Source organism: Perca flavescens, chromosome 13, assembly GCF_004354835.1.
Source record: "Perca flavescens isolate YP-PL-M2 chromosome 13, PFLA_1.0, whole genome shotgun sequence".
Lineage (NCBI taxonomy): Eukaryota > Metazoa > Chordata > Actinopteri > Perciformes > Percidae > Perca > Perca flavescens.
Genome location: NC_041343.1, coordinates 13,268,204 through 13,284,122, shown reverse-complemented (window position 1 = coordinate 13,284,122; position 15,919 = coordinate 13,268,204). Strand labels below are relative to the sequence as shown.

Sequence of the window (15,919 nt, the reverse complement as noted above, 5' to 3'; positions counted from 1 at the left end):
GTTGTTGCTATTTTCAGGATTCTGATTGGCTAACGTGGGCTTGAGCTTGTTGTTACACTGCCACACTTATAATAAATACAAAATACAAATACCTACAGGTTTGGCATGCTCTTGACGGCATTTACGGCATATATGCACGTGTACGTGTAAACGAACACTTTTCTGAAAACTCACAGCTGTGCACGATGTTATGAAAACGGAGAGTTTGAAATGTACGTTTATGAAAATAGCCGGTCATGTGTAAACGTAAGAGAGGATACAATACCAGCATGCCCAAATAATGCACAGCACTCACTGTTCTCCTCCAACAACCACTTCACTACATTATGGATATTTTACGAGGTCCACAGTCTTTGCTGCACTGGTATCAGTTGTCTGTCTTGGTAATGTACCTATGCATCTTTTGTCATTTGTTAAGGTATTTATGTTTTGAAGCCATCCTCTCTATCCTTTATTTTTTAAATTTTATTGTTTGTCATGGTTGTATCGATATATGTGATCATTTACGTAAACAAATCAAACTAAAATGCCTCTTTGTTCATTGAATACACCATGAATAGATTAGATTAGATTAGATTAGATTATATGAAACTTTAATGAACCCCAGGGGGAAAGTGGGTCATGGCAGCTGTAGAGAAGAGGATACACTTTAGGTAAGAGCAAACAGAAATGGGTGGTGAAGATACCATAGGGAAAAAAAACATGAGAGGATATATGAAAATAGTGATTATAGCCTTCTGAATAGCGAATATTCTGCCAATCATACAAGCAATAGATGCAGTCCTTCATTTGAAGGTAAACTCATGTTTGCAGTTTGTATTTACAGCATGAATGCAGTGTGTGCAAATGTGCATTACCAAAGATGGAGGAAAGTAGTGAGCACACAGAAATCTGTCGAAATATGCAAATGTATAATGTAAATTATTCATATAATTGATAATTTCACAGTTGGAGGTAACCTATTTACAGATGCACCTCAAACCACAAATTCAGTCACATAATCAAATTATAACCAATTACCATTCACAGCTTCAATTATTTGCTGCCCTGAAAGCATGCTCCATGCTTCGTTTTCTGCGGGACTGGAAATATCATGCAGAAATGGTCTGGTTGTCAGGTGTTCTTGAGGTGAGGGAGTCCCGAGCAAAGAAGGAATGACTTAGTTTTAAGTTATAACTTAATTAGGTGCATTTACACCGAGTTCCTTTCCACTAATCATCAGAATAATATATTTCAATATCAATAAAAAAACACCTTAACCCTTGTATTGTCCTTCGTGTCACGGGGACTAGTTTATTTACATTTTGTAGCCTGTCCAAACGCGTTCGATCGCAGCACGGGTCCCCCCCCCGTGCCAGTTCACGTGAAATGACATCACATAGTACGCGAGGGTCACCGAAGGACAACCTTATATATATGTCAATGAGGACAACACAAGAGTTAAGAATAAAGTGGAAAATTCCCCATAATTATTTTGACATATGTGAAATTGTCCCCCTCACAGAGCAAGTGCAACAAAACTGTGGAATGGATTTTCATTGTCCTGACTTTAGTCTATCAGGTAAGCTAATTCCCAGGTTGTGGACTTGACCATGATGGATGTATTATATTAACAATATACATCCATGGACGTGACCCGCCCTTGCCAAACTCTGCACCAGCCAATATATACTGTATGGTAAGGGCCAATGCAGGGTTCTTGTGATAGAGGCGAGATTTGAGGGAAGCCTGAGATGAAAAAAACCCTGCAAGAAACAACTCAGGGAAAAGTACTATAGATTACTAGGTTCCTTCCACTTTCCCGTGATGCACTGCGTGATTATAATGTGTGGCAGTTATGTTCGATAACGTACATTATCATTTATATTAACTTCCTAAACATACGTGTTTTCCGGGATGCTTCAGGTATTGTAATTAAATTAAGCATAAAAAATTGGCTAGCTGAAAAAGCCCGGAGTTTAACGTTGTAACGTTAACCCGTAACTAAGGCAACCACGAATAACATGACTCGCTCGCGGGAGAATAACTCAAAAACCGCCCCCGAACAAACTGTTTGTATATAACCTAGCTGTTTAGCTAGCTATATACAAGCTGTTTAGTTTATGACTTACATTCACTGCTTGCAGTAATAGTTTAACGCTAACGCTACGTGTGTTGATCATGGAGAGACATAACGTGGGAAAAGAAAGGCTCGTAGTACCCACTGATTTTACCTCACCAGCGGTTTCAAGTAAGTTTCTTACTCCTAACTTCAAGCAAATGTTGAGTTCAAGACAATGCTAGCTAGCTAACATTAGCCTTTAATGTAACGTAGTAATGGTGATTAAATAAATACTTCCAGGTCATGATTTATATATATACCGTTAACCTAACTTAGCTAACTTAACACTGTATTAGCTAAGTTTACTTTAGTCTGCATTTGTCAGCACTAGCGTTGACTAATTAGCTATTTACAAGAATATGCTGTATTTCGGGGAGGGAAGTTGTCATGTTTATTTTGCTAACTTTTTTGAAAGCCCAGTCTGGAACATTATAAATATTAACGTTACATTGACATAGTTGTAAACATATCGTAGCTAGCCTAGGTAAGTCAAGGCATGCACACACATAAACATTATTTGATGATATGTAGGTAATATCCAGGAAGATCTGGTACCTCCATCGCATTTCGCATCAAGTGTCCAGTCTGCTGGAGCACACAGAGGCGTTCAAATCACAGGGACACTGCCACCCATCTCCTGGATAAACCCAGGCGTAACATCAGTTCCATCAGGGGATCCCAGTCCTGCCAATCCATGGCTTGCCATCACTCAGGCCCAACAGGAAATATTGGAACTGAGGAAGGAAAATCAGAGAATCATGAAGATACAAGGAGACAGCATAAGAGGAAGGATTCCAATGGATCACCCATCAGACCATAGGGCAAGGTATCCCACAATGTTTTACCATTATAGAAATACCACTATTCTTTGTCAGTAAGATGGCATATTATTAGGTACATGATATTCCTTCCTCAAACACAGATGTGCAGAGAGACGTGAGCAGTGGTCCAGATGGGAGTCAGAGTGGCGTCTGAAGGCAGAGAAGCACAAGGCTGAAGCTGAGAGGTTGAAGGAGCAGGTGGAGTCCCTGAAGGAGACTGCAGGGAGACACAGGGAAGAGATGAGAGACAGAGGCAGCACTCAAAACAGGTAGAAGATATGCTTATGTTATGCAATCGAGTAATTTTACAGTTTGTAACTAAACATTTCAGAGATTACAGATGAGTCATTTGAACAATCTTAATATGGCATAACCTTTGTACGACAGACAGAGCCATGAGTTGGAAGCAATGCGTGAAGAGCTATGTAAGGCTAAGACTGAACTCAGCCAAATCAGAACGGAGCTCACTCACAGCAGTGCAGAGAAGGAGAAAATAAGCTCACAGGTAAGGCTATTTACTAACAAAACATTTCATTTGACGAAGATCACCTGAGAATTGCTGACATCTTGTAACACATTTTTGCAGCTTTTTTTAGTACAGTCTTGTAGTCTTAATAATAGCTTACAGTCACCTGGCAGTTTTAATTTAGCAAGTTTCACTATGGTTAGTTTAATATATTCTCAACATTTTTGTTTCTTGCAGCTTGATAGACTAAAGAGAGAGTCGGATGAGGAAATTACAAAGCTGAGGAAGGATATAGCGAGGAGCAAAGAGGAAGCCCAGGAGCTCGCTCTGAAGGCGGAAATGGGCAGGTTACAAGCTGCGGAGGAGGCCAAACAGCAGACTATAAGACTGTCAGAACAATTGGAGAACATGCAGAAGAAGCAGGAGGTGGAGGTGTGTGGCAAATTACTGTAAGGACATTTAAACCATCATAAACTTTGTACATACTTATTTGAGTGATATCCACTCAAGGCCCTGTATCCAGGAACCCATGTAAATATAGTCTCGCTTTGCCAGACCTTCCTTCACAGTGCTGTGGAGGAGGGTCTGGCTAGTCCACACAGCATTCTGGGATGGGAGAAAAACGTGCTCTGGTTTATTGGTATTTCTTTAAACCAATCACTATTGTCATGGGCGGTGCTAAGTACCAGACAGAGCCACGGTGCCGCTGCAAAATAGCCTCGGGAAGGAACTTGTTTTAGTGGAACGTGTACGTTCTAAAGTTATTTTAGTCGTGCAACAGAAAAACTCATATTGGACAGATAGTCTAGCTAACTGTCTGGATTTACCCTGCAGAGATCTGAGGAGCAGTTAACCATAGTCCTCATAAATCGACCAGGGTTTAAAATTCCAACACAAACAAAACGAAAGTTAGCGGACATCCGGCTGAAAAGAGTGAAATCCGGCAGAATTTTCGACGGCAACGCAGCAATCCCGGAAGTGGGACGTCCTGGATATAGACTAATGTAAATAAGATAGTACATCATTATATGTGTCTTAAAATTTTCATTGTTATCTCTTTAAACTTTCAGCTGCAACAGTTGAATGCTTCCCATTGTGCAGAGGTGGGTGCAGCAAGAAATACAAACTGTGATCTACGGGACAGACTTCAATCGATGACTTCAGAAGTGCTGCAGCTAAAAAGCGCTCTGATGGAGGTATCTACTGAGAGAGACGGGCTAAAAGAACATTTAAGGTGCCACATTCAATCTAAACTGAATAGAGCTAAACATTTATAGCCCTTTGTAGTCAGATTCACATATTATTTTTTTGGGGGTGGGGGATGTTTATTTTTCAGCCAAATGGGACAAGCTTTTGAGACACAATCAACAACGCTGCACAGCCTCAGAAATTACATCGGCCAGCTTGCCCCAGAGAAAGGAGAGAAGGAACAATTAAATAAAGCTGTTGAGGTGAAGACAATATAAACAGTATTGATTGCAATCAGCCTACTGTAAAGTAACTGCACGGTGAAAAAAACATATCTTGTTCTTTTTAGCAGGTTAAAGAAAGAGTGTTAAATTATGAGTTAACAATTCATCCCATTCTTTATATATATATTTTCTATTATTGTCCATTGTGTAGAAGCTGAACACAGAGAAAGCAGCTCTTCAGATGACCACAGAGCTTTTGACAGTCAGGCTCAACTCTGTCAGTGAGATACTCGCCCTCCAAGAAGAGAAAATAGTGAAGAAGGTGAGTGTCGCATAATAATGCATGCTATGCTAATAATACATAGTGAGCAGTAGCACTGCTTCCTATGTAGACCAATCAGGTACCTACCATTCTGTGTTTGCAAAAGTATGAGAAAATGGTCTGAAGGATGGATGCTCTTCATGGATCTTAAAGACGCTCATGTCAACCATTTTCCAAAGGAGACCACAAGGTTTAAGATTGATGATAGAGCAGCTCCAGACAGGATGGCAAAAGCCCTGCAGGAGTAATTCAGTTGGCTAAACACTTCACCTGAGGTGCTCTATCCAAATGTTGTGTATATACAGTATGACTCTGCATGTGACATATAAAACATTTTTTTCTTTTGAAGTGCATTTTAATTAGTTTGGAATGAATGTCAACTTGCAGAAATTTGAAAGTTGCTTGAGATAGGTAATCATCGCAGTAAACAACTTAGTTTTTGGCCAATTTTAAACATCATGCTAGATTTGTTGTATGGTGATGCATTTGAGAGCCGAGACTGTTTTGGAAACTCTTCTCTGATAGCTTGTTAATATAGTTTTGGGAAGAAAGGGGGAAAAAGCACTCATCGTTCTAAAACACCTTCAGTATGCTGTGGAAAACATCAAGGCTAATTTGTATGCAATAATTACCACTGCTCATATTAAGGATTTGCTTAAGTGGTGTGTGCGCTTACCATACGTGTGTGTTTTAATAGTCCTCGGCAGACCCACTTGTGAAGAATGGATGTGAAGGCCTTCAAGTGCTCCAGCTCTGGAGAGACAAAGTGTTCAAGTTATGCGTCCAGCTTCGCTCAAAGGACATCGAACTAAGAGGAGAGAAGGATAAACTTCTTTCAACAGTATGAAAAGCGTCATCTGTTTATATACCACAGTACAAAGATGTCCATTGTGTTTGAATCTGTAAAATTAACCGTTAAGTTGTTTTTGTACTGTATTTGGTACTGTATTGCTGTGTTTTAGGTCAGATTCATGGAGCAGCAGCTCCAGCAGGAGCAGCACCGGGCTAGTGTGCTCCAACACAGTTTAGATGACAAGATAGCTGAGCTGGAGCTGGAGAGAGTGGAAAAGGAGGTTAGTACCAGAGCAAGTGATGTGATTTACGTGGCTGTCTGGAATTTTGATGATCCACAATAAATTTGAGGCTGCTAAGGAAAGTGATGAACACTCATGCATTTTTACCACAACAGAGGATGCTGACTATATGAAAACGTTGCTAGGTTCCTAGAGCAGTTGAGGTTTTAAGAACAGCAGCTGGGCACAAAGACATTCTGAAAACTGAGCATCACATTTTTGTACAAAACTCTACAACATGGATGGGTTATTTTTTCCCCCCCCCAGACACTGAAACAGGACATGGCCCAGGAGCAAAAGGAAAACTCACAGCTAAAGTCACAGAGCCAGAAAGAAGAGGCTGAACTAAAAATGCTGACAGAGGCTGTGCGTAGGTAAAACACATTTATCTGAATTAATAAATGAGAGGATTCAATGGTAAAATAGAGGAATAAAAGGAAAAACAAAAACAAAGCAATTGTTCTTGTCAGTGTTTAAAGTTGTATTACAGTTAATGCTGTATTTTCCCACATTGTGGCTATGACTCACAGGTTCGGTCTGGCATTTGAAAGCAAGGTGGCAGAAGTAGACGCAGCTCAAGCAAGGCTCAACACTTTCACCCAGAGGCTAACTTTTGCTAAGCGACGCATAGAGACTATCCAAGGTGCAGTCATACTGTGGGTGATCGCAGCGCTTCACTTTGAATTGCATATTTCTGGTAAAAAGAGTACGTCACAAGGTTTTTGTTTTTCAGGTTTGATTATGAGGAAGGTTGCTCTGCAGAAAGTTCAGCAGGCCAGTAAACCGACAGAACAAGCTGCTGACAGGTTTGAGTTTTTTACCGGCCGTTTTTATATGATGAATGCACCTAAACAATCTTTTCCCAATGCAAGAAAGCCTTCTTTTTGTGTTTAGTTTTATAAATAAATTAGTGAACCATTACATTAGAAATATAGCTTACTAATCTAAGTACTCATATAAGACTAAATGCAAAGAATTTATAAATGGCTGAAATGGTGAATGTATGTTTGTGTGTATGTATGTATTTATTTTTATTTTCATAAATATTTGTGAATATGTGTGCTTTGGAAGAGGTTTTGTAATAAGGTGTTTCAGTAGTTTACAACTAACTGCCAATTCAGTTTTTTAATTAATTGATCACAATATTTTACTCCTGTGCATACACAAATGCAAATGTAGGCAAAGTCAGTCTTGTTTGGCTTCCTTTTGTTGTACACCATGCAGTTGCTTCTCCACCTCTGTGCTTGACTTTCTCCACCTTTATTTGCTCTGCCATCTTGTCTGTGTTGCCCTGCAGCCTCACAAACCTTCAGACAGAGCTTAGTTTGGTGTGCGAAGAGAGAGACAAGCTCACACAGGAGCTCAAAAGAACCCCTGAGCTCATTGGGAAAGCTCTGGCTGATCTGAAAGAACAATGTAAGCACCCTTACAACTCACAACATCTTTATTACAACACATTATCTGTTTATCTGTTGGGTATCCATGTTTTGGCAACGTATGTGTCTCAGTCATAGACTGTTAGGCCGGCTACACACTGGCTGCGCCGCGTGAGCGTGTCAGCTGCGTGGCGTGTCCGTTTCTATTTTGGCTCCCATGTTAACAGGTTAGAGTTTACACACTGCCTGCGTGACACGCACGTCTCAGGCGTGGCTTGAGCCGCGCCGAAAACGTGTGCATGCTAAAATAGAACCAACGCCTATTTTTCACGCGACACACAAACGTGTTGGAAGCGTTTCCAGGCAAATTTAATAGGAAAAGATGTTTATATCTTGTCACATAATATGTATTTGTGTCATTTTGACACGAATACATATTAATAATTGACATGTTGATGTTTGAAAGTCTCTAGGTTTTGATATAAATGCAGATATAAATGTAATTTAAAAAAAGAAATTTGATTTTCTAATATTGTACCTGTCAATACAGAATGAAATATTCTGTAGCCTATTTTGCCGTCAATACTGCCGACGTTGTCTTTGCTGTAATCAAATCAGTATATATTTATGTTTAACATGGTATTTCATTTTATCAATGGGAAACATACATGTGTCCAGACAAGGCTAGCAACGCCGCGTCAGACACGTTTCTATTCAATTCAATTCAATTTTATTTATAGTCTCAAATCATAACAGAGTTATCTCGAGACACTTTACAGATAGAGTAGGTCTAGACCACACTCTATAATTTACAAAGCCCCAACAATTACAGTAATTCCCTCAAGAGCAAGCATTAGCAGTGGCTACTGCGACAGTGGCAAGGAAAAACTCCCTTTTAGGAAGAAACCTCAGCAGACCCAGACTCTTGGTAGGCGGTGTCTGACGGGGCCAGTTGGGGGTGTGATGCCGATAATAGTCACATTAAAGATAGTGGAACAGTGACTTTGAAGGTAGTCGTTGTAGTTCATGTCACAGCAGGACGTTGCGGGATGAAACGTGGCGCTGCAGAGCATGGGTGGGTGCAGCAGACGCAGCAGGACGCGGCCGGGCGTTGAAGGGAATCGCAGAGCATAGCTCTACGAAGAAGAAACCTAAGGACTCCGGGGAGTAAACTCCCCAGAGCTAGGTTAGTAACAAGCAGTTCTGGGACAGGATGCATACAAAAGGAAATGAATGAAAACATTGATGAGAGGCTGCCTCTCTCTACTCACACTATATTGATTATATGATCAATAAATCTGATGACTACGAAGAGAAGTAGCGGGTTAGGCGGACGCTGCAACTCCTCACTTCTTAACTATAAGCCTTATCAGGAGAAAGAGGAGAGTTTTCAGTTTATTCTTAAATGAGGTGATGGTGTCTGCCCCCCCTAACCAAGACTGGGAGCTGGTTCCACAAGAAAGGAGCCTGGTAGCTGAAGGCTCTTGCTCACATTCTACTTTTGGAGACTCTAGGAACCACAAGTAACTCTGCATTCTGGGAGCGCAGTGCTCTAGTGGGACAATAAGGTACTAAGAGCTGTTCTAGATAGGATGGTGCTTGACCATTTAGGGCTTTGTAGGTCAGGAGAAGGACTTTAAAGTCAATCCTGAATTTCACAGGAAGCCAATGCAGAGTAGCTAAAACAGGAGAAATATGATCTCTTAGTTCTCGTCAGAACACGTGCTGCAGCATTCTGGATCAGCTGGAAAGTCTTAAGGGACTTATTTGAGAAACCCGACAGTAGGGAATTACAATAGTCCAGCCTGGAAGTAACGAATGCATGGACTAGTTTTTCAGCATCGTTTTGGGACAGGATATTCCTAATTTTGGCAATGTTACAAAGATGAAAAAAGGCTGTTCTCGATGATTGTTTTAGATGGGCGTTAAAGGATATATCCTGATCAAAAATAACTCCTAGATTTCTGACAGTAGTGCTGGAGGCCAGGACAACACCATCCAGAGTAGCTATATCTTTAGATAATGAAGTTCGGAGGTGTTTAGGGCCCAGCACAATAACTTCAGTTTTGTTACAGTTTAACATCAGAAAATTATAAGTCATCCAGGATTTTATATCTTTAATACATGCTTGAAGTTTAGCTAACTGACTTGTTTCGTCTAGTTTGATTGATAAGTATAATTGGGTGTCGTCCGCATAGCAGTGATAGTTAATTGAGTGTTTCCTAATGATATTACCAAGAGGAAGCATATATAAGGAGAATAAAATTGGTCCAAGCACTGAGCCTTGTGGAACGCCATGTTTAACTTTCACGTACTTAGAGGATTTATCATTAACATTAACAAATTGAGATCGATCAGAGAAATAAGACTTAAACCAGCTTAGTGCAATTCCTTTAATTTCGACTAAGCGTTCTAATCTCTGTAACAGGATTGTATGGTCAATAGTGTCAAAAGCATCACTAAGATCTAATAAAACAAGTATGGAGACAAGTCCTTTGTCTGCAGCAGTTAGAACGTCGTTAGTAATTTTCACCAGTGCCGTCTCTGTGCTATGATGCTTTCTAAATCCTGATAGAAAGTCTTCAAATAAGCTGTTGCTATGGAGAAAATCACATAACTGATTAGCAACTACTTTCTCAAGGATCTTGGAGAGAAAGGGAAGGTTAGATATAGGTCTATAGTTTGCTAAGACCTCAGGATCGAGGGTGGGTTTTTTCAGAAGAGGTTTTATCACCGCTACTTTAAATGACTGCGGTACATGACCTGTTAATAGAGACATATTGATCATATCTAGTAGAGAGGTGTTAACCACGGGTAATGCTTCTTTGAGTAGCCTCGTTGGGATGGGGTCTAAAAGACAGGTAGATGGCTTTGCTGAAGATACCTTTACCATTAGTTGTTGAAGGTCCATAGGAAAAAAACTAAGTATCTGTCAGGTCTAGTCGTTCTTTCTAGCAGTCCTGCGTTGAAAGGTGAACCATTAGAAGTTGAGGGCAAAAGGTGAATTTTATCTCTAATTGTTATAATTTTATCATTAAAGAAGCTCATGAAGTCATCACTACTCAGAGCTAGAGGAATAGATGGCTCAGTAGAGCTGTGACTATCTGTCAGCCTGGCTACAGTGCTGAAAAGAAACCTTGGGTTGTTCTTGTTTTCTTCTATTAATGCTGAGTAATAGTCTGATCTGGCATGTCTGAGGGCCGTCCTATAGGTTTTCAGACTGTCTTGCCAGTCCAAACGAGACTCTTCCATTTTGGTGGAGCACCATTTACTTTCAAGTTTTTGTGAGTTTTGCTTTAATTTACGAGTTTGGGAGTTATACCAAGGTGCTAGTTTCCTTTGCTTCATCTTCTTCTTTTTGAGTGGAGCAACAGAGTCTAAAGTAGTCCGTAGGCAGGCCGTAACACCATCTACACAATTGTCGATTTGAGAGGGACTAAAGTTTACGTAAAGGTCCTCTGTTGTATTAAAACAAGGTAATGAGTTTAGTGCTGTTGGAATGTCTTCCTTAAATTTAGCTATAGCACTGTCAGATAGGTATCTAGTATAGTAGCTTTTATCTAATTTTGTATAATCGGGTATTAAGAATTTGAAAGTAATTAAGAAGTGGTCTGATAATAAAGGATTTTGCGGGAATACTAATACATCTTCAATTTTGATACCATATGCCAGCACGAGGTCGAGGGTGTGGTTAAAACAGTGCGTGGCCTCATGTTTCTGGTGTATAAAGACATGCTGCAGACACACAACAGAAACGCCACGCTCTCGCCACACAGGCATTGTGCAGCCGGCCTTAATATTAATGGACAATTCATCCGGTTCGGCGAAGTGCTGCAAATGCGGAAGTGCCTTAAACCTGCATTCTATCTGAATTCCAGCAGGGGGAGACACGTGCGGTTGCAAAAGGAGGTCGGTTTCTGTAGAAGTCTATGAGAAAGTGACCCACTTCTCACTTGATTTATTACCTCAGTAAACATTTTCATAATGAGTTTATTGTCTCAATCGCTAGTTTTAAGTCTTCTGCAACACCGAATGATGTGAATTTTTTGAATTATGGTCTCGTTGATTTTAAAATCGGTGATAAAGCAGGGGGTGTTTTAGGGCATGGCTATGATGTGATTGCCAGTGAAAGTGTGCAACGTAACGTAGAGTGTAAGCAGCTCCTCCCCCACTCCTCCCTCTCGTCTAAAATCGTCACATCCGCAACCAGAATGGCTGCGCCCGTAACGGCAAACTCGACGACGGATAGCAGATCTCCACAAACCAATGGGTGACGTCACACATGCGCTGTCCATTAATATACAGTCTATGGTCTCAGTTTACTTTTGTACATCCTTCTCAGATGAAAGCAAACTAAGGCAGCAGCAGCAGCAGGCGCTGGAGCAGAACTGGGTGGAGGTCCGGCAGGCTGTGGCTGGCAGAGAGGAGGCCGAGCAGAGCCTGCAGCAGGTCCAGGCCCAGCTGGAGGAGAGCAAGGTCAACCTGGAGAAACTCCGCTCTGTGCTGCGTAGCCAGCAGGAACACAGTGAACGTGGTGAGGCAGCGGCTACCTTAAGCCACATGACCTTTCAGCCTTGACTAATCCAGGGAAAGCACACTGAGCACTCCTGCTCTATTTCAGAGATGCCCTTCATCACTGTCTCCACATATCCACACCTGGCCACCCCGATCTCCTCGGTAGCTTCACTGGAGCAGTTGGAGATTAAGTGACATGCTCCAGAGCACCTTGATTGTCATTGATCAGGGAGAGTTACGGAGTTTCCCTGATATATTTTCCCCAGTTGGTACAACGATTTAACTTGGCAACTTAGGCCACTTAGAATACACAAAAATAGGGTCACCGTTTTTTAAATCTGTCTTTAACAGTAGTCAGGGGGCCTATATGCACATTGAAATAGGGTTTGCTTGCTGTAATGTGGATTTTGTCCCTTAACACTTATGCTGAAAGTGTTTTGGAAGGGATCTTTTAATGGCCTGTATAAACAGGAGGAATAGTTAAAGCAAGCAAAACCTGTTTCAGTGTTCATCTTGAGAAATTGTAAAATTATCCCTTAACTGACTGAAACAAGTTGTAAACATAACTGCCAAATTGCCACCTTTTTTAAAATTGTTTAGCAAACAAGTACACACACGGAGCACCATTAGCATTCATTGGTAGCAATGTTTGTGTCCACCTAATGAATGTAAGTCCAATATTCACTCTAACTTTAGCCCTGTTTTGCTTTACACCTACTCCTGAGGGAAATATCTGTCTCTTTAGCTGCTAAACGCTCCAATATTTTCACCAGAAAGTTGTTTATTGTGTTTGGTGCTGGGCAAGTAGCGTGCAGTCGGTGAACCAGAAAAGTAAAGTTGTGGGTTGAAAAAAAAAAACAAACAATGACCTGTAAGTCGAGGGGAACTGTAATTTTCTCTGTGGAATGTCATCATTATGATCTCCTTTCATATACATGTCGTCATGGGATCCATTATTAATATACAAGTATTGATTATAGCTGCTTTAATGATGCAAGCATGAAATCCACACTGTTGGATTTAATTTCCTTTAAATTCCAGGTCTTTAATTGCTTCACTCTATATCCTTCCGTCTTTATTGAAAGGAAAGATGAACAAATAATTGCCACTAGCTGACCCTTATGCTATTGCCACCTGGCTGTGTTGCAGTCCTTTATGTGAAACCGTGGTGACATCGTAATGATTGATGAATCTGGAAGTGATTTAATCAGCTTGAATATGTGGAGGTCTTGCTGTCTATGAACATGTGCACTCAGATGCAGTAAAATCCAGTTCATCCCAAGAAGTACATAAACATACAGCATTAGACTCTATTTCTCAGTTTGTGGGATACTGTATTGAGGAATGGTGCATTTGTTGTTTCCTTTCAGCTCTGCAGGAGAGAGTGTCTGAGATCGAGGACTGCTGTGCTAAAAAGCTAAGAGAGATGGAGGTTCAAGTCAATACTGCCATGAGAGAGCACACCAAAGCAGGTAGCAGGATTAGAACCATGCTATCTCAGCCAACAGCAACTTAACATTGCAAGATGAAGTCATATCTGTAATGCCAGCTGTGATCTAACATGATTGGAATTGTTTACACAGTATATAGCAGCATCTCCCCATGGCTTTTGATCTGTCTGTATTGTCTCTTGCAGTTATGACTTTGCGGCAGTTTGAGAGAGAGGCAGCAAGGAAACAGGATGAGACGAGAGAAACTCAACAACACACAAAGAGGGAAGTCCGGAATAAACAACTGAAGGAGATGGAGAAAGACAAACAAATACTGCTGGTAAGACTTTTTAAAGCAAAAGATATTTGTGTTTCTGTCGTCATTTCTGCTGATGAACTCCTATAACCTGAATCTGTTCTAGGCCACTGTTGCTGATAGAGGGCTGACAAGTGAGTATACAAGAACTCACACAACAGCTCTACAAAACTCTGCTGTTCCCAGAAAACATTGCAAAAAACCCTCAGAGAGCAGTCGCTCTGTGGGAACAGAAGTCCAAGTACCTGCAGCTGGTAAGTAGTGTCCTAACTCCTCATGCGTCAGACACGTCCTATCGACGACAATTCATTTACGGGATTGTTCTGCTTCATGTCCCTAATTTTCGGCCTGATGTCCCTCACCTTCCGCTTTCTTTGTGTTGGCATTCTAAACACCGACCGATTTATGAGGACTATGGTTAACTGTTCCTCAGATATCTGCAGGGTAAATCCAGACATCTAGCTAGACTATCTGTCCAATCTGAGTTTTCTGTTGCACAATTTAAACAGCTTTTGAACGTACACGTTCCACCAAAGCAAGTTCCTTTCCGAGGCTATTTTGCAGAGGCACTGTTGCTCCGTCCGGCGCGTAGCGCCGCCCAAGACGATTGTGACTGGTTCGAAGAAATGCCAATAAACCAGAGTACCTTTTTCTCCTATCCTGGAATGTTGTGTGGACTAGCCAGACCTTTCTCCGCAGTGCTGTGGAGGAATGTCTGGCAATGCGTGACTAGATACGTCCTAACATTTACATAGACATGACTGATCTGACCAATGGCCTGTCTGTATCCTGTTAGGGAGACTCCTGTCTGTTTTGGAGGAGCTCCATTCTCTCAGTGCTGCTGTGGTAAACAGCTCTGAGGACTCTGCGGAGGAGGAGGGACAGAATGACAGCGTGGGACCATCCACCGGCAGTCTGCACAGCTGATACCTCATGATGACTCACTCAGGAGCCAGTGAACGCACCTTTCATTTGTACAAAAGGTGGGCAGTGTTGAAAACCTACATTCAGTGGAAACAATTAGTTTGAGCCAAACATCAGAAAACCACGCATGTCATATTGCTACATGGTGTATAAGAAGAATGATAGCTATGACACCGTATGCTTGAATATAACACAAATGTAAATTTAAGTTTATACAATTCTTTCACTATGTTTACAAAGAATACTGGAAATACATTAATGGACAGATTTGACTCAAAAAGCAAAGTGGTATCCTAGAAGTTTATGTGATTCTTCGTTACGTAGAATTATTTGTTATGCAGAAACGTGTATCTTACTTTTCGGTGTGAGTTAATAAAGTATTTTTATATTGCAAATTCTATGGCGTTTTTTGATAAATATCGTTTTTTGATTTAATATGAATATTAATTCACTACTCACTGGTCATTTTCAGTAGGAAGGTCAAAATACAAAGAAGAGCAACTAACATACGTTAGCAGAGTTTTTAAACAAGTTAGATCTTTAAATCAAATTAGATTGTTGCATTAAAACTTCGAATTAAAAATACACGAGAGTTTTTCTGGATTATAGTTGGCTGAGAATGTTGACTTTGTTGTGATAAAGCAGGTTTTATTGTGATTGGTGCATCTGCCCTGTTACTCTTTATATTACATAGGGACATGTAAGGGACATTTTATGTTGAAGAAATCAATATTTTCTACTTGAGGTTCCTGTATGGAGGTCAATTTTGCAATCCTAGGATGGATGATGATAAACATCCTGATGAAGCAGATAATTGTGCTATTTGTCATGGTGTCATGAGTGCTAATACATTTTGCAATAGTTCAAAGTTTCAAGCCTCTAGGTAAAAGCATCTCATGGAGAAATGAGGGAGAGCAGAGAGAAAATAGGAAGTAGGAAAGTCTAGACTTTATCAGTGTTTTCAAAACTCATCAAAAATAATTTGCAGGGACACACTCATTGCTGGAGAGGTGATTCATCACGGCAAGCAGAGGATGAATGCATCAAACATTTTTTTTAATGCAATATTATTGGATTTAAGCGGTGCACTTTTATAATCTGCTGCTTAAGAGTTTGCCAAACAGCACAATCCAATTTGTATTGTATATGAAGCCTCTGATACA

The 15,919-nt window shown here is 40.7% G+C and overlaps 1 protein-coding gene across 1 annotated transcript; it reads left to right on the top strand.

The window, feature by feature from the left end:
* Positions 1 to 1,787: 1,787 nt before the first annotated feature.
* cchcr1 (coiled-coil alpha-helical rod protein 1) lies at positions 1,788 to 15,151 on the top strand. The gene is made up of 19 exons (XM_028595518.1): positions 1,788 to 2,230; positions 2,633 to 2,927; positions 3,024 to 3,191; positions 3,310 to 3,427; positions 3,626 to 3,820; positions 4,459 to 4,622; positions 4,725 to 4,839; positions 5,012 to 5,122; positions 5,820 to 5,963; positions 6,085 to 6,195; positions 6,463 to 6,569; positions 6,726 to 6,838; positions 6,929 to 7,001; positions 7,493 to 7,611; positions 11,914 to 12,105; positions 13,457 to 13,558; positions 13,723 to 13,856; positions 13,939 to 14,086; positions 14,629 to 15,151. The coding sequence occupies exons 1-19, from the start codon at positions 2,161 to 2,163 to the stop codon at positions 14,757 to 14,759; spliced, it is 2,610 nt and encodes an 869-aa protein (XP_028451319.1). The 5' UTR covers positions 1,788 to 2,160; the 3' UTR covers positions 14,760 to 15,151.
* Positions 15,152 to 15,919: the final 768 nt, after the last annotated feature.

Coding starts and splice junctions, on each gene's coding strand:
- cchcr1 (XM_028595518.1), top strand. CDS start 2,161: ATGGAGAGACATAACGTGGGAAAAGAAAGGCTCGTAGTACCCACTGAT. Junction 3,821..4,458: donor AGAAGAAGCAGGAGGTGGAG/GTGTGTGGCAAA, acceptor TTAAACTTTCAG/CTGCAACAGTTGAATGCTTC. Junction 4,623..4,724: donor GGGCTAAAAGAACATTTAAG/GTGCCACATTCA, acceptor TTTATTTTTCAG/CCAAATGGGACAAGCTTTTG.